General features: G+C 44.3%; 2 protein-coding genes across 10 annotated transcripts in view; both read left to right on the top strand.

Moving 5' to 3' along the window:
• The window catches only part of LOC141271835 (uncharacterized), a 164886-nt gene extending 157832 nt beyond the window's left edge, over positions 1 to 7054 (top strand). For 7 of the 9 annotated variants that reach the window (XM_073682011.1, XM_073682017.1, XM_073682013.1 and 4 more), the window contains 4 exons: positions 250 to 373; positions 933 to 1030; positions 1210 to 1300; positions 5420 to 7054. In XM_073682011.1, coding sequence (XP_073538112.1) covers positions 250 to 373; positions 933 to 1030; positions 1210 to 1300; positions 5420 to 6756 — 1650 coding nt within the window. In that variant the 3' untranslated portion in view covers positions 6757 to 7054. Of the gene's footprint in view, positions 1 to 249; positions 374 to 932; positions 1031 to 1209; positions 1305 to 5419 lie in introns of all 9 variants that reach the window. The other 2 variants (XM_073682012.1, XM_073682018.1) reach the window with 2 other exon arrangements.
• LOC141271850 (gastrula zinc finger protein XlCGF66.1-like) overlaps positions 1 to 19389 on the top strand; it is a 341588-nt gene that overhangs the window by 251718 nt on the left and 70481 nt on the right. The gene's annotated exons all lie outside the window — the stretch shown is intronic.

Below are 19389 nucleotides of genomic sequence, written 5' to 3' on the forward strand. Positions count from 1 at the left end.
AACAATGATCTCTGTACCAAATATTAAGCTCTATTTTTCTATTGTATCAAATACTTATTTCATGCAATAAAATGCAAATTATTATATACAAATCATACAAGGTGATTTTTCTGGATTTTTTTAAGTTTCTGTCTCTCATAGTTTGTACCTACGATAAAAATCACAAACCTCTCCATTCTTTGTAGGTGGGAAAACTTGCAAAATTGGCAGTGTACCAAATACTTATCTTTTTCCCACTGTATGTGTCAGGTTCCTATTAGGTGTCAGGATATCACCATCTATTTCTCCATGGAGGAGTGGGAGTATTTAGAAGGACACAAAAATCTGTACAAGGATGTCATGATGGAGGTTTCCCAGCCCCTTACATCACCAGGTAATAGGACTAAAAACACACGACCTATAATTATCTGTATGTAAAGAATTATTATTTATTATTATAGCGCCATTTATTCCATGGCGCTTTACATGTGAAAAGGGGTATACATAGCAAAAACAAGTACAATAATCTTGAACACAGTGTGACAGCGACTGGTACAGGAGGCACGAGGACACTGCCCGCGAGGGCTCACAATCTACAAGGGATGGATGAGGATACATTAGGTGAGGGTAGAGCTGGTCATGCAGCGGTGGTTACTGCAGGTTGTAGGCTTGTCGGAAGAGGTGGGTCTTCAGGCTGCTTTTGAAGATTTCCACGGTCGACGAGAGTCTGATGTGTTGGGGTAGAGAGTTCCAGAGTAGGGGGGAAGCACGGGAGAAATCTTGTATGCGATTGTGGGAGGAGGAGATAAGAGGGGAGTAGAGAAGGAGATCTTGTGAGGATCGGAGGATGCGTGCGGGTATGTAATGGGAGACTAGGTCACAGTTATATGGAGGAGACAGGTTGTGCATGGCTTTGTAAGAATGAATTAATTTCCTATATGTGTTTCCACCAGTTCTATCCAGTAAGAAGACAACACCAGAGAGATGTCCCCGTCCTCTTCTTCCACAGGACTGTAAACAAGAAGATCCCGATGTTCATCAGGATTATAAGGTAGATGGAGAGAAGGTGTCATGAGATCTCCCCTATGATGTGTAGACGGCTGTGAAGGTCTTGTGTTCAGTCTTATTTTATCCACCAGTATTATATGTTTTATACTTGTGTAATGAGAACGGTGGAGATGTCAGGATTAGAGCTGATCATAGATGTGATTTTTACAATATTTGTTTCAGAGTGAAGATCTGACCCATATTAATACTACAGAGACATATGTGAGGAGTGATGAGCGGTATAAAGAGGAGATTCCTACAGAAAACCACCCAAGTGAGTAGTAACTACTAATTGCAGAGAAGTCACAAATTATTGGAAGGGGAGGGGAGGAGTTGGAACAGTCTGGGTAAAGCCATGTTCACATTTTCAGTATTTGATCAGTATTTTACATCAGTATGTGTAAGCCAAAACCAGGAGTGGGTGAAAAATGCAGAAGTGGTGCATGTGTTGTTATTATAATTTTTCTTCTGATTGTACCACTCCTGGTTTTGGCTTACAATACTGATGTAAAATACTGACCAAATACTAAACGTGTGAACATGGTCTTAGACAGTTCTAAGAAGCTGGAGACTGGAACTAGACTGACGGCTAGACACAATATTCAAGCAAGGAGTGAAAGTTTCATGCAGCTATAAGTAAGCCCAAAAAGGAAATAAGATGGATTCCACAGGTTCCACATCTTCCATCTTAGTAAAGGGCAATTTCACAAACTGAAGCCTCTAGTAGTAAGGAGTGGAAATGCCGCACATTTATGAAATTATGATCAATAGCAGCCACTAGGGGTCAGTCCACAGGAAGACATCAGAATTCTGACAATGACCTTTCTCCTTTATCAGCTGTGTAGTCCGGCCACATAGCAATCATGTGATCACCATTTTACCGCTAAACCACCACATTCTTCTTCACTTGACGTTGTTCAAATTACTTTGGACATTGAATGCCCTTCTTCTATAGAGCTTACAATCTGTAGGATCCACCTACCCCCTGGAATTAGAAGATGCTGACTCTTACCTGCCCAGATCTGTGAACTACAAAGCCAAATGCCAGCGTACGTAGAATGTGCTGGCAAGTTAGAAAATCACTTGAATACAAATTATGATGATGATGGGCCTCTAAGAGAAAGCGGAGTGCAGTGAGGGCCAAGTGTGAATTTCTGTACAATAACAACAGAGTTTCCCTTTATCCTGACTTTTCAATTTATATTAAAACTGACTAACTTCAAAGATTATTGCAATAAACTACATAAAAAACATTACACCTGTGCCATGATATATCTCTAAGTTGTGCGTGGCTGATGGCTGTAATATACATTTATTCACAGCTGCAGGAGATGTGTTGGCATGGCTTGTATATATTTCTATTCTAAGAAATTCAGATTACTGCACAATCGCTCCTGTAATGTGGATCACTAATACTTTCTCTAACTTTCTGGTCAGGACTCATAGCAGCTCCAATGGTCCATCATAAATGCGTGCAAATCTAGTTTAGTATCAGAGTTCCCACCTCCAACATACATTCTTGTTCGGGATGCAACATGTTTTTCTTATTTTATGTCTTTTTTACAGGTTCATTCTGCAACTCCCTGTCAGTATTTTAAAAAAGAACTCCTTTGCCTCTGCCAAATGGCCAACATTTAAATTTACGCCACCTCAGCTTCGCCCTATTGTAAAAAGTTCTCTTTAAATGTATAATATTTCTTCAAGAAACTCATTGGACTGAAAATATTGCCCCCCTACAATAGTTTAGACTGCCAGGAGCCACCAAGCCACATACTCTAATTACTCCAGAGAGGTTTCATGCTGCTTCCAATAGGTGGCGCTATGGAGTTCAAGTCCTCTTTTTCTCTGAAGAGGCAATTTGCATATAACATTTCTCAAAGGAGCATTGCACGGTGAATAAGCCTCCTTACCTTGGCATGCCAGAGCTGGTATGTCACTCTCCACAAGGAGAAATGTTACCCCTTAGACCTCAGTCCAGAGCCTCTCATCTAGCCAAATCAGTTCTCATACTTTGCACTGACGAGGGCCAACAGTCTGAAACACCGTGTCTGCAAACTGAGATTCTGATTTGGCTTTTATCCTAAGTCATATTGCACAACTCGTTAAAGGGTTGATTGTGACTTGTAGGATTGCTGCTTTCAATAGGTGGCGCTATAGAGTTCAAGTCCTCTTTTTCTCTGAGGAGGCAATTTGCATATCATTAATTACAAATTTTTTTATTGATGTAGACTGTTGATCATTTGAGTAGATGTATTATTGTCTATAGTCACAGTTTCTGACTACAGTAGTTACTGCCCAAAATACTCTGATTTAACCACTTCCCGCAGCCAATTAATAAGGAAACAAATGGACCTTATTAATTATTTTATTTTCCTGAATCCAACAATAACTAACATACAGTTGTACACTACTGTCTGGGCACATGGTCGGGCTCAGAAGTGAAGAAGCGCCATTTAGCTATTAAAACACAGATTTTGCTGGAATGCTTTGCAGGCACAATGTAACGGGGGCACTGTTCATAGTCATTTGGCAGCTTAAAAGATGGCTACAAAAATGCTTTGCACTAGCTATTTTATAATCCAGATTCCAGGGATTGCCCTGCTCCTCACCCTTTAAGCTCTATACATAGATCTGAACTTAGACATGGCCCCTAGGCTGTAGCCAGGGAGTTAGCTGCTTTTCGGTGGTGCGAGATGGCAAGAAGGATAGTCAGATAGCCAGGTCAGAACCAGAAGAGCGGATAAAATACAAAATCGGAAGACACAAGAATAGTCCGTAAACGGGCTGGGATCACAACAGGAAACAAATAGACAAGCTGAGCACAGAGGACTAAACCCAAGGAGAACAAGGCTGTATCTGGCATCTTCCGGCAATATGCTTCGAGCTTTAGTAGGATGTGGTGCTTTCCAATTACCTGAAGCAGGGAGCTGATTATTCCAGCTGGACTGCACACACACCTATACTGCCAGACTGGACAGTAATACTGGTACAAGTCACACTAATTTTAGTGGCTGAACAGAGCCTGTGCCACCCAGAGCTTCTGGTTCTGACATCTCTTCCATCACCATCGCCACTCGTAGAATGAATAAGGCGGCTCCTGGTGACAAAAGATGTCACAGGAACTGATCCCAGAGGAGATGTAACACGCCATTTGCAGAGGCCCTAAAAATGGTTGCACATCCAATTGGAAGAATGTTTCCAGTGGGGTACCACAAGACTTTGTCCTGGCCCCAGTGTTGTTCAACGTTTTTATAAATGATCGAGATAAGGAAACTGCAGGTAAACTAATCAAATTTACAGGAGGTGCAAAGGTAGGAAGGATAGTAAACACTAGAGAAGACAGAGAAAGGATTCAGAAGGATCTAGATAAGCTTGAATAATGGCAGCGGCTAATGGAATGGTATTTAATAGGGAGAATTTCAAGATTCTACATCTGGGCAAGGAAAACTAAAATGTCATTTCCAGAATGGGAGGAATATAACTAAGCAACAGCAAGTTTGAAAAAGGCTTGGGTATACTAATAGATCATAGACTAAACATGAGTCAACAGTGTGATGTAGCAGCAAAAAAAGACAAATCTGTTCTGACATATTTTAAGAGTAGCATAGAGTCTAGATCACGTGAAGTAATTATCCCTCTCTTACTCCTGTTTGGTCAGACGCCATCTGGAATACTGTATACAGTTCCTGGCACCACATTTTAAAAAAGACTTAAAAAAACTGGACCAAGTCCAGAGAAGAACTACCAGGGTGGTGAGCAGGCTGCAAACTATGACCTACGAGAAATGGTTAAAGGATCTGGAAATGTTTACCTTGCAAAAAAGGCTAAGAGGAGACTGAATAGCTGACTACAAATATCTGAAGGGATGTCACAGTATAGAGGAATCATCTTTATTCTCATTTGCACATGGAAACACAAGAAGCAATGAAATGAAACTGAAAGGGAGAAGGTACAGATTTGATATTCGAAAAAAAATTGACAATGAGAGTGATTAACAAGTGGAACAGGCTGCTGAGTGGTGGTGAGTTCTCCTTCAATGGAAGTCTTCAAACAGAGGCCGGACAAACATCTGTCTGAGATGGTTTAGTGAATCCTGCTTTGAGCAGGGGATTGGACACGATGACCCTTGAGGTTCCTTCCAACTCTAACATTCTATGATTCCTTGGTGGCTTTTTATTCCAATATTTGGGAGGCATAATGAAAAAGCAGTTGAACACCACGCTCTACTGGTTCATACTATTAGATTCTCTATTAGACTGTGAGTTGTCATGGTCTTAGTGAATAATTCAATTTTGCTAAATAACTTGCCATTTCTAAGGACATTTTAAGTAGAAATGCTAAAACATTTAAATTTCAAGGATATTTTATTCATATTTGGTTTTATTCTTGGCAGGTGACAGTATCAGGAGATCAGAGGGACAACTGACATCTTCAATTGACCTTGAGATCACACAGGATACAGTTGAAGTGAATGTCATTACTCCAGATATACCATCATCCCTTCAGAGCAAAGATCTATCATCTGATCCTTTGAAACAGTTCATATCTTCTGATTCATTACAAATTACTAAGAAACATAAAAGTCACAAAAGAGGCCTAGAAAAACAATCTGCTGTTGAAGTAAAGAAGACATTTTCACATACAGAATATGGAAATAGTTTTCCCCTCGAAACATCTTTTGTTAAACATCAAAAAAAACACACAGAGGAGAAGAAATTTTCTTGTTCCAAGTGTGGAAAATATTTTAACAAGAAATCAGTTCTTGTTAAACATGAGAGAATTCACACTGGGGAAAAGCCATATTCATGTTCAGAATGTGGGATATGTTTTCACCAGAAATCGCATCTTGTTAGTCACCAGAGAATTCATACTGGGGAAAAGCCACATTCATGTTCAGAATGTGGAAAATGTTTTAACCGGAAAACAATTCTTGTTAGTCACCAGAGAATTCATACTGGGGAGAAGCCTCATTCATGTTCAGAATGTGGAAAATGTTTTAGCCAGAAATCAGAACTTGTTAGGCATGAGAGAATTCATACTGGGGAGAAGCCATATTCATGTTCAGAATGTGGGAAATGTTTTCACCAGAAATCGCATCTTGTTAGTCACCAGAGAATTCATACTGGGGAAAAGCCACATTCATGTTCAGAATGTGGAAAATGTTTTAACTGTAAAAAAATTCTTGTTAGTCACCAGAGAACTCATACTGGGGAGAAGCCACATTCATGTTCAGAATGTGGAAAATGTTTTAACCAGAAATCAATTCTTGTTAGGCATGAGAAAACTCATACTGGGAAGATGCCACATTCATGTTTAGAATGTGGAAAATATTTTAACCAGAAATCAGATCTAGCTAGGCATGAGAGAATTCATACTGGGGAGAAGCCGCATTTATGTTCAGAATGTGGAAAATGTTTTTTACATAAATCACACCTTATTACACATCAGAGAAGTCACACAGGGGAGAAACAGTATTTATGTTCAGAATGTGGGAAATATTTTATCTGCAAATCTCATCTTGATAAGCACCAGCGAACTCACACAGGGGAGAAACCTTTTTCATGCTCAGAATGTGGGAAATGTTTTACAGAGAAATCACATCTTACCACACATCAGAGAACTCACACAGGGGAGAAACAATATTTTTGTTCAGAATGTGGGAAATATTTTAACCGGAAATCGATTCTTGTTAGACACCAGCGAACTCACACAGGGGGGAAGCCTTTTTAATGCTCAGAATGTGTGAAATGTTTTAACCCAAAATGGTATCATTTTAAACATCAAAAATCCCACATGGGCAGAATCCATTATCATACCTAGAATGTAATAAATTATTTACTTGAAAATCATATTTTGTTGAACCAAAAATAACTCACATGGGGAAATACTATATATTTTATTGTCAAATTGTACAAAAAAAATTGACAGTTGTATAGTTAACCCCTTAATGACTTTTTATGTGCATGTACAGTACAGACCAAAAGTTTGGACACACCTTCTCATTTAAAGATTTTTCTGTATTTTCATGACAATGAAAATTGTACATTCACACTGAAGGCATCAAAACTATGAATTAACACATGTGGAATTATATACTTAACAAAAAAGTGTGAAACAACTGAAAATATGTCTTATATTCTAGGTTCTTCAAAGTAGCCACCTTTTGCTTTGATGACTGCTTTGCACACTCTTGGCATTCTCTTGATGAGCTTCAAGAGGTAGTCACCGGAAATGGTCTTCCAACAATCTTGAAGGAGTTCCCAGAGATGCTTAGCACTTGTTGGCCCTTTTGCCTTCACTCTGCGGTCCATCTCGCCCCAAACCATCTCGATTGGGTTCAGGTCTGGTGACTGTGGAGGCCAGGTCATCTGGCGTAGCACCCCATCACTCTCTTTCTTGGTCAAATAGCCCTTACACAGCCTGGAGGTGTGTTTGGGGTCATTGTCCTGTTGAAAAATAAATGATGGTCCAACTAAACACAAACCAGATGGAATAGCATGCCGCTGCAAGATGCTGTGGTAGCCATGCTGGTTCAGTATGCCTTCAATTTTGAATAAATCCCCAACAGTGTCACCAGCAAAGCACCCCCACACCATCACACCTCCTCCTCCATGCTTCACAGTGGGAACCAGGCATGTAGAGTCCATCCGTTCACCTTTTCTGCGTCGCACAGAGACACGGTTGTTGGAACCAAAGATCTCAAATTTGGACTCATCAGACCAAAGCACAGATTTCCACTGGTCTAATGTCCATTCCTTGTGTTCTTTAGCCCAAACAAGTCTCTTCTGCTTGTTGCCTGTCCTTAGCAGTGGTTTCCTAGCAGCTATTTTACCATGAAGGCCTGCTGCACAAAGTCTCCTCTTAACAGTTGTTGAAGAGATGTGTCTGCTGCTAGAACTCTGTGTGGCATTGACCTGGTTTCTAATCTGAGCTGCTGTTAACCTGCGATTTCTGAGGCTGGTGACTCGGATAAATTTATCCTCAGAAGCAGAGGTGACTCTTGGTCTTCCTTTCCTGGGGCGGTCCTCATGTGAGCCAGTTTCTTTGTAGCGCTTGATGGTTTTTGCAACTGCACTTGGGGACACATTCAAAGTTTGCCCAATTGTTTGGACTGACTGACCTTCATTTCTTAAAGTAATGATGGCCACTCGTTTTTCTTTACTTAGCTGCTTTTTTCTTGCCATAATACAAATTCTAACAGTCTATTCAGTAGGACTATCAGCTGTGTATCCACCAGACTTCTGCACAACACAACTGATGGTCCCAACCCCATTTATAAGGCAAGAAATCCCACTTATTAAACCTGACAGGGCACACCTGTGAAGTGAAAACCATTTCTGGTTACTACCTCTTGAAGCTCATCAAGAGAATGCAAGAGTGTGCAAAGCAGTCATCAAAGCAAAAGGAAGAACCTAGAATATAAGAACCTAGAATATAAGACATATTTTCAGTTGTTTCACACTTTTTTGTTAAGTATATAATTCCATATGTGTTAATTCATAGTTTTGATGCCTTCAGTGTGAATGTACAATTTTCAAAGTCATGAAAATACAGAAAAATCTTTAAATGAGAAGGTGTGTCCAAACTTTTGGTCTGTACTGTACCTCAAAAGTCGTGTCTCTGCATTTGATGCTTGCTTGCAGGCCGAGCCCACATCTTTCCCAGCACATGATGGCCGATTTAAGCAACCATCATGTGCCTTTAACAGCTGCAGGTGGAGTTTAGCTCCACTATTTTGTATTTAAAATGAAACAAGTGAGATGCAATTGCAGTGTAGACTTTCAGGTTTAATGAAAGGGGTTGAACAAAAATAACTTGTGGAATGTTTATGATTTGAAACCATTTTTCCATAGAGACTCTTAATTTCTTGGGTTCTAAAGTAATTTGATAAATCAACTTTATCATAAATAAAATGTACATTTTATACTTTGTAGAGAATCCTTTCCAGGGAATGACTGCCTGAAGTCTGGGAGCCATGGACGTCACAAAACGCGGGGTTTCCTCCTTTGTGATTCTTTTCCAGGCCTTTACTGCAGCTCACTTAAATTTTTGCTCTTTTGTGGGTCTTTTTGTCTTAAGTTTTGTCTTAAGCATGTGAAATGTTGCTCGATGAGGTTGAGATCTGATGATTGACTCGGCCATTGCAGAATATTCCACTTCTTTGATTTAAAAAACTCCTGTGTTGCTGTTGCAGATGTTTTGGGTCATTGTCCATCTGTACTGTGAAGCTCCAGCCAATCAACCTTGCTGCATTTAATTGAATCTGAACAGAAAGTATCGCCCTGTACACTTCAGAATTCATCTGGTTGATCTGTCTTCAGTCACATCATCAATAAATATCAGTGACCCATTGCCATTGTAAGCCATGCATTCCCATGCCGTAACATTGCCTCCACCATATTTTACAGATGATGAGGTGTGCTTTGGATCATAAGATCTTCCAAGCCTTCTCCATACTTTATTCTTCACATCATTCTGTTACAGGTTGATTTTAGTGTCATCTGTCCAAAGAATGCTTTTCCTGAACTGGTCTGCTTCTTTAGATGTTTTTTGGCTAAGTCTAATCTGGCCTTTCTATTTTTAAAGCTAATTAATGGTTTGAACCTTGTGGTGAACTCTCTCTATATGCTCTCATGAAGTCTTCTCTTTGTGGTAGACTTAGATACTGAAACCTCTACTTCCTAGAGAGTGTTCGTCAATTGGGTGGATGTTGTGAATTGTTTTTTCTTCACCATGGAAAGGATTCTGCAATCGTCCACCACGGTTGTCTTCTGTGGATTTGTTAAATATTAAGTCAAATCAAATTATTAATTTCCAATCCCAACTCTGCACTGGGTACATGGCTTCACCCTAATGGAAGGCTTTGCTGACATTAGATGTGTTATTTCTGTACACTTAGCTTAGGGTAGATAGTAACGCCATACATAGAAACAGGTATTAATTTCAGGACATATATTTATACCACATGACACACAAGGGGGGTATTTATGCTCTCTTCACTCGGGGTCTATGTCCTGTAGCTGACACGTGCTCTTGTCCCTTCTCCATTTTGGGCCTACATACAGAGGCTGACATGTGCTCCTGTTAGTTCTAGAGCTTGGACATTCACACTCATGGATAAAGGCCTGACACTTGCTTCTAGTCCTGAATCATCTTGGGCCATGACGTTAATACAGACAGACTTAAACTTCCTTTCAGGATCCAGGGAAAGATAAGTAAACTAATATAATGAGTTAATTATGGACAAATGGACTATTACTTTGTAACTACTTTACATATTCTGTATTTTGCTACAATAATTCTTTTTGGTGAACAATCCTGTAAACCACTACATTTTATTACAACAACAAGTCCTGAATAAATAAATATCCATGGAAAATTTACAGTGGGTTGCAAAAGTATTCACCCCCCTTTGGCTTTTTACCTCTTTTAATATATTACAACCTGTGTTTAAATATTTTTGTAATCTGATTTGTGTGTGAAGGTGGTGAAGTGAAAAATATAGGCATAAGTTAAATTTATCTGATCAAATAACTAAAAATTAGCATGTGCATATGTATTCACCCCTTTTCCGATGAAGCCCCTAAAAATTTCTGGTGCAAGAAATTACGTTCTTAAGCCACATGCTTATTGGAAGGAAGTCCACCTATGTGCAATCTGAGTGTCACATGGTCTACCAGTATATACACAAGTTTTCTGAAAGGCCACAAAAGCTGCAACACCATTAACCCCTTTACCCCCGAGGGTGGTTTGCACGTTAATGACCTGGCCAATTTTTACAATTCTGACCACTGTCACTTTATGAGGTAATTACTCTGGAACGCTTCAACGGATCCCCCTGATTCTGAGATTGTTTTTTCGTGACATATTGTACTTCATGATTGTGGTAAAATTTCTTCTATATGACTTGCGTTTATTTGTGAAAAAAATGGAAATTTGGCGAAAATGTTGAAAATTTAGCAATTTTCAAAATTTGAATTTTTATGCCCTTAAATCAGAGAGATATGTGACACAAAAGAGTTAATAAATAACATTTCCCACATGCTTACTTTACATCAGCACAATTTTGGAACCAAAATTTTTTTTTTGTTAGGGAGCTATACGGGTTAAAAGTTGACTAGCGATTTCTCATTTTTCCAACAAAATTTACAAAACCATTTTTTTAGGGACCACATCACATTTGAAGTCACTTTGAGAGGTCTTTATGACAGAAAATACCCAAAAGTGACACCATTCTAAAAACTGCACCCCTCAAGGTGCTCAAAACCACATTCAAGAACTTTATTAACCCTTCACGTGCTTCACAGGAATTTTTGGAATGTGGAAGAAAAAAATGAGCATTTAACTTTTTTCACAAAAATGTTACTTTAGACCCAATTTTTTTTATTTTCGCAGGGGTAACAAGAAAAAATGGACCCCAAAATTTGTTTTGTAATTTCCCCTGGGCACGCATATACCCCATATGTGGGGAAAAAACACTGTTTGGGCGCATGGCAGCGCTCGGAAGGGAAGGAGTGCCATTTGACTTTTTGATTGTAAAATTTGCTTGAATAATTAGCGGACGCCATGTTGCGTTTGGAGAGCCCCTGATGTGCCTAAACAGTGGAAACCCCCCACAAGTGACCCCATTTTTGAAACTAGACCCCCCCAAGGCACCTATCTAGATGCATAGTGAGAACTTGGAACCCCTAGGTGCTTCACAGATTGATTCGTAAAAATGTGAAAGTGGAAAAAAAAACACTTTTTCATTTTTACGAATCAATTTGTGAAGCACCTGGGGGTACCAAGTGCTCACTATGCATCTAGATGGGTGCCTTGGGTGGTCTAGTTTCCAAAATGGGGTCACTTGTGAGGGAGCTCCAATGTTTAGGCACACAGGGGCTCTCCAAACGCAACATGGTGTCTGCTAACAATTTGAGCCAATTTTCCATTCAATTTGTTAGCGGACACCATGTCGCGTTTGGAGAGCCCCTGATGTGCCTAAACAGTGGAGCTCCCCCACAAGTGACCCCATTTTGGAAACTATACCCCTCAAGGATTTTATTAAGGGGTATAGTGAACATTTTGAACCCAGAGGTACGACACAGAATTTGATAACATTAGGTCATCATATTGAATAAGTTGTCATTACTCTTGAGCGCAAGTGCTCGCTACTTGAGTTTGCATCGGGTACTCAGGTATGCACCATGTATCACGGGTGCTCAAGTGAAATGCTCGAGTCCCCGCCCGCATGTTTCATGGTTATTAGACACCCCAAAAAACATGCGGGGATCGCTCGTGCATGGCAGGCAATCCCCGCGAGGTTTTTTTGGCCGTGAAGCATATGGGGCGGAGACTCGAGCACCCGCAATACTCAGTGCATACCCGAGCACCCGATGCAAACTCAAGTAGCGAGCACTTGCGTTCAACACTAGTTGCCATATCGTCATCTTCTTTTTTTTTTTTTTACTTTTGAAAAAAACAACACCACCAACCCTAACATTAGCACAACCCCAGCCCTAGTGTTTATTTTTTACGCCGTTCCTAGTGCGGTATAAGTGATTAGACGACTTTATACTTCGGGTCGGTGCGATTACAGAGATACCAGAATCAGATCGGGTTTTTATGATTGACAGCTGTCACACACTAAAAGACACATATTTTGTAAAATCTAGTTTTTGCATCGCCATATTTTAAGAGCTATAATTTTTCCATATTTTGGCCGACAGAGTCATGTGACGGCTTGTTTTTTGCGGGATGAGTTGACGTTGCTATTGGTGCCATTTTCAGGCATGTGACATTTTTTGATCGCTTTCTATTCAGCTTTTGGGAGGCAGAATAAACAAAAACCAACAATTCAGGAATTGTTTTTTTTTTTATTTTTTATTATACTCCGCGCGTGGTAAAATTGATAAGGTAGCTTTATTCTTTGGGTCAGTACGTTTACAGTGGTACCACATTTATATCGTTTTTCTATGTTTTGGCGCTTTTACACAATAAAAGCTATTTTATAGAAAAAATTATTTTTTTGCATCGCTTTATTCTGAGAGCTTTAACTTTTTGATTTTTCGGCTGTTGGAGCTGTATTGCGGCTTGTTTTTTGCGGGACAAGATGACATTTTCAGCGGTACCATTTTTATTTATATTCGTCTTTTTGATCGCGTGTTATTCCATTTTTTGTTTGGCAGTATGATGATGAAGCATTGTTTTTTGCTTCGTTTTTTTTTTTTTTTTTTTTTGCCGTGTTCACTGAAGGGGCTAATTAGTGGAACAGTTTTATAGGTCAGGTCGTTACGGACGCGGCGATACCAAATATGTGTACTTTTATTGTTTGTTTTGTTTTTTTTTCATAATAATATTTATTGATGGGTACATTATATTTTTATTTTTAGTGGATTATTTTTTTCATATTTTTACAATTTTTTTTTTATTTTTTTTTCACTTTCTGGGAGTTTTTTTACTTTTTTACTTTGTCCCACTGTGGGACTTTCACTTTTTTCATTCTGATCGCCTGCACAGCATAGGGATGGAGCACCATCCCTATGCTATGCAGGCAGTTAGCGCTGTTCAGTGATAAGATTGTTTGGTCGTGCACTGCTCATGACCAAACAATCTGCCTGCTGTCTGGTGACCCTGATGTTGTCATGACGACATCGGGTCGTCATGGCAACATCCGGGAAGCCGCGGCAGACAGCTCTGGAGGCCGGAAGAGGAGGTGAGTATACCGATCACCTCCCCTAAGCCACCGCAATGCTGCGATCAACTTCGATCACAGCATTGCGGGGGTTAATGTGCCGGGAGCGGTGCGGGACTGCTCCCTGCACATAGTACCGGGTGTCAGCTGTGACAATCAGCTGACACCCGGCGGCGATTGCGCCCGCACAGCCTGTGTGCGCGCGCGATCGCGATGACGTGCTAATACGGGTCAGGCTCTTAAAGCCCAGGGCACAGACGCGTATTAGTACGTCATGGGCTTTAAAGGGGTTAATGTTAATAAACTAATGTTTATTGATGATGTGACTGAAGACAGAAGCAACCAGATGAATTCTGAAGTCTACAGGGCGATGCTTTCTGCTGAGATTCAATTAAATTCAGCAAGGTTGATTGTCCATCTGTACTGTGAAGCGGCGTCCAATGACCCATATTCTGCACCCGTGTCCGTCCAAGTAGTGTGCCTAAAAAAAACACTTAAAAAAATGACCAGAGCATCAAATAGGGAACGTTCATGTGGCCATGGTGGTATATCGGCTGCAGGGAGAAGATGTGATCATTCTGTGCCTGCTACGTGCCCACGTGAAACACCTTCCTCTGGTGCACACAAGTGACAGGACGTTCTGCATCATTTCATTGGGCCAAGTACCGCTACATGAATAGTGAGGCCAGAACATGTTGAGGCGGAGTTAGATTGGATGGCTGAGAGTGCCTCCAGTTCCTTCACATTTTCTTTCACCCGGTCCCCTGCAGAAAGCACAGAGTTGGCACGTGATGACCATGGACATCTTTCTTCTACCTCACCCTCTTTCAAATCAGCAAAGCAGTCTGAGCCCAAAGTCATGCAGCAGTCTCTTCTGTTTTTTTGATGACTCCGCTGGCTGTGCCCATCCACCTGGCCTTGCCCAAGAAGTGGAAGAGACTGAGTGCACTGATGCCCAACCACTTGATAGGTTGGAGGATGAGAACGTGGGAGGGCTAGTGCACACGGTCAGTGGGCCACCGTAGCACATCTCAGAGGATGACGAAAAGCAGTTGGCAACTACAGCGTCTTTCTGCAGTATGCAGACCGGCAAAGAGGGCAAGCTTGAGGAGTGGGTGGAAGATGATGCAGGGGATGATGAGGTCCTAGACCCAACATGAAGCGACAGCCATTCTTGTGACGTGTGCAGTTCGGAGGAAGAGGAGGTGGTCACAGCACAGCAAAAGAGGGAGCAAGGTGCAAAAGCACATCGGTCAGCCCCTAGCCAGTATGTCGGCTGCTACAGCCCACTGCACTGAGGAAATTAGAGCACCAAAGCCAGCTCAAACAAACTCCCTGGCATGGCATTTCTTCAGCCAATGTGCTGGTGACAAGCGAAGGGTGGTTTGCACGCTGTGCCGTCAGAACCTGAAGCGAGACATAAATGTTCTGACCCTGAGCACCACCTGCATTACAAGGCATCTGAATGCAGTACATGAGGTGCAGTGGAATACACACCTTAAAAAAGCATGACAGATCTGAGTCTCCTCCTGCTCCCTCTTCTGCTGCGGTCCCAGCCTCTTTCTCCCGCTCAAGAGCAACAGGGCCGCTTGCTTCCCCGCAATGAGAATGTGACAGCACCACCACCAGTGTCACCAAGCATCTCCACTCCGTCCCATGGAAGAGGTCAGCTCTCCATCCTTCAAACCCTCGAAAGAAAGAGGAAATAGTTCCCTACCCACACATGAGCCATGGTCCTGCATGACAGCATTTCCAAATTCCTGGCTTTTGAAATGCTGCCTTTCTGGCTTGTGGAGATGGACAGTTTTAAAAAACTGATGGCGGGTGCCCTCCCGCAGTACGCTGTTCCCAGCCGCCACTACTTTTCCAGGCGGGCTATCCCTGCCCTGCACACACATGTTGCAGACCAAATCATGTGTCCACTGCGCAATGCCATCAGTGGTAAGGTCCACATAACCACTGATACATGGACCAGTAAGCACGGCCAGGGACATTACATCTCCCTAACTGCCCACTGGGTAAATGTAGTGGCGGCTGGGACAGAGGCGGAAGACATTCTAGCGCATGTACTACCACCACGAGGATTGCTGGACGTTTCTCTGTCCAGGTTGCCTCCTTCTCCTACTCCACTTTCTCCACCGCCTCTTCATCTGGTCATAGTAAGACCTGCATCACCAACTTCAGCACAACCATGGGGAAACGACAGCAGGCTGTTCTGAAACCCATCTTTGGGGACAAATCCCACAACGCGCAAGACCTGTGGATAGGGTTCAAACAGCAGTGCTGTGAACCTCAAGCCTGGCCTGGTGGAGTGCGATAATGGGTGAAATCTCGTAGCAGCTCTGGGCCTAGCTGGTTTGATGCACATCCATTGCCTGGCACATGTGCTGCATTTGGTGGTGCAGAGCTTCCTGAAAACCTACCCATAAATATTTCAGTGATACAGCTTGTAGCGTCGGCGTCCCTGCCTCCTGCTAGGCAGGGACGCTGGTCCCCTCACCTCTCTGCTCCGTGCCCGGCGGCTTCCTCCCGCTCTGCTTGCAGCGCCCGCTCTCCCCCGGTCACTGTGCTTAGGGCGCGCGCGCTCCCCCTCTCTTAAAGGGGCCGCGCGCGTCGCCCTAAGGAGTCCCCGGCCAATGGCCGGAGGATCCCTCCATATATAAGGCACCTCCTCCAAAATGGAGGTGCCCGAGCAATGTTGTTGCACTGTTCACTACTCTGCTTCAGCCCTCAGGTCCCGTATCCAGTTACCTGCCAGTTTCCTGCCAGTTTGCTGTCTGATTCCTGCCTGTTATCCGCTTACCTGCTTGCTTGCCTGAGGTCCGACGGTCTGCCTTCTGACACCTGTCACTCTGTCTATGGACCAGCTTGCCCACTCACCTGGGAGCGCTCACCTGCTACCTGTCTGCTAGTCTACCTGGAGGCTCCGCCGTCACGTGCTGTGACCACCTGCCAGTCCAGAGACTCTTGCCCGCTCACCTGGGAGCGCTCACCTGCTACCTGTCTGCTAGCCTACCTGGAGGCTCCGCCGTCACGTGCTGTGACCACCTGCCAGTCCAGAGACTCTTGCCCGCTCACCTGGGAGCGCTCATCTACTACCTGCCTGTTAGCCTACCTGGAGGCTCCACCGTCACGTGCTGTGACCACCTGCCAGTCCAGAGACTCTTGCCCGCTCACCTGGGAGCGCTCATCTGCTACCTGCCTGTTAGCCTACCTGGAGGCTCCGCCATCACGTGCCGTGACCACCTGCCAGTCCAGAGACTCTTGCCCGCTCACCTGGGAGCGCTCACCTGCTACCTGTCTGCTAGCCTACCTGGAGGCTCCGCCGTCACGTGCTGTGACCACCTGCCAGTCCAGAGACTCTCGCCAGCTCACCTGGGAGCACTCATCTGCCATCTGCCTGCTAGCCTACCTGGAGGCTCAGCCGTCACAGGTCGTACCTACCCTTTACCCAGAGACTGTCCCGGACACTTGCCGTGCCCTCCTGCCCGTTTACCCAGAGACTGTCCCGGTCACTTGCTGTGACCTCCTGCCCGTTTACCCAGAGACTGTCCCGGTCACTTGCTGTGACCTCCTGCCCGTTTACCCAGAGACTGTCCCGGTCACTTGCTGTGACCTCCTGCCCGTTTACCCAGAGACTGTCCCGGTCACTTGCCGTGACCTCCTGCACGTTTACCCTGAGACTGTCCCGGTCACCTGCTGTGACCGCCTGCCTGTCTTCCCTGGTCGCCACCCGCTTCCTTACAAGGACCGCCCCCTTGTATAAGTTGCTCAGTGGTTCCGCCTCCCAGACCCGTTACAGTTTGCTCGGGCCATGGAACCCGGTGGCACCCAAGCTCCCTCGCTCTTGGACCTTTGTCATGAACTGTCCCGACAGAGGTCCCAACAGGAGTCCATCCTGGGTCACCTGCGGAATGTCAATACTCGCCTGGACACTTTGACTGCCCCACCAGCAACCACCGCTAGTGTCATGACTCGCAACCCGGCAGCTCCGCTGCCCACCAATACCATGGTATCCTGCTCTGGAATCCGGCTTTCTGCACCTCCTCGCTTCGGAGGCGACTCCGCTCAAGCTCGGGGCTTCATTAACCAGTGCACCCTGCACTTTGAACACCAGTCCCACCAGTTTAATTCCGACCGGGCCAAAGTAGCCTTCATCATGTCCCATCTCACAGAGGAGGCACTGGCTTGGCTAAATCCTCTATGGGAGAGAGGAGACCCTCTGGTGTCTGACCTGCCAGCCTTTCTCACGATTTTCCGGAAGGTCTTCGACGAACCCGGACGGAAGACCTCATCCGCCTCATCTCTGCTACGCCTCCGTCAAGGGAGTCTCACCGTGGGCCAATATGCCATACGGTTCCGTACCCCTGCTTCAGAGTTGGCCTGGGATAACGACGCTCTGGTGTCCGTCTTCTGGGAGGGTCTGTCCGGCCGTATTAAAGATGAACTCGCCGGTCGGGACATTCCTACCACTCTCGACGACTTGATTACACTTGCCACCCGGATTGACATGCGGTTCCAGGAGCGCGCTAGGGAGGTCACCCGTGAGAGGAGGATTCCACGTCTAGTCCCTTCCTTCCAGAAACCCGTCACTCCCTCTGTTTCTCCCCAGGCACACTCACCTGAGCCTATGCAGGTCGACCAGACCAAGATGGTCAAGACTTACGTCGTGCCGAGGGGAGCTGTTTCTACTGTGGCAGTAAGGAGCACTGGATCCGTTCCTGCCCTGAGAGGTCGGGAAACGCCTGTGTCTAGGATCGCTCAGAGAGGTCGCCCTAGACAAAAGTAAACCCTCTCCATCCCTGATGCTGTCTGTTTCTATGTTCTGCGGAGAGAACCGCTATTTTGAACTGGCTCAACTTGACTCTGGAGCAGCTGGAAATCTCATCTCTCAATCCCTGGTAGAAAAATACCGCATTCCCACCAAACCTCTGGCCGTACCTTTATCTGTCGCCGCCGTGGATGGGGGTCTCTTACCACATCCCATCCAACTCATCACCAAATCTCTGACTCTACAGGTGGGAATGCTGCATTCTGAGAGCATCTCCTTTCATGTTCTGCCTGGACTCTCTCACACACTATTGCTTGGCCTGCCTTGGCTCCAGAAACATGCACCCGTGCTTGACTGGCAGACCGGAGAGGTCCTTCGCTGGGAACAGGACTGCCATAAGACTTGTCTAGTTCCCGTTCGTCCTGCCCGTCCTTCTCCTACCCCAGCCAATCTGCCCGGTCTTCCGGTTCCCTATTGGTCTTATGCGGATGTCTTCAATAAAAAAGAGGCAGAGACTTTACCTCCTCATAGACCATACGACTGCCCAATCGACCTGATGCCCGGCTCTACTCCTCCCCGTGGGCGAATCTACCCTTTGTCCGCTGCTGAGACCCTGTCCATGTCTGAATATATTGAGGAGAACCTGGCCCCGGGATTTATCCGGAAATCTACCTCCCCGGCGGGAGCAGGCTTCTTCTTTGTCAGAAAGAAGGACGGCTCACTCCGTCCATGTATAGACTATAGAGGCCTAAACCAGATTACTGTGAAGAATAAATACCCCCTTCCGCTTATTCCTGAATTATTTGACCGTCTGAGGGGGGCTAGAATCTTCACCAAACTGGATCTTCGTGGGGCGTATAACCTGGTCCGTATCCGTCAGGGGGATGAGTGGAAGACGGCATTCAATACCCGGGACGGC

The sequence above is a fragment of the Phyllobates terribilis genome, unplaced genomic scaffold (assembly GCF_046119375.1).
Source record: "Phyllobates terribilis strain yellow unplaced genomic scaffold, ASM4611937v1 Scaffold_5__5_contigs__length_657084704, whole genome shotgun sequence".
In the NCBI taxonomy this organism is placed as follows: domain Eukaryota; kingdom Metazoa; phylum Chordata; class Amphibia; order Anura; family Dendrobatidae; genus Phyllobates; species Phyllobates terribilis.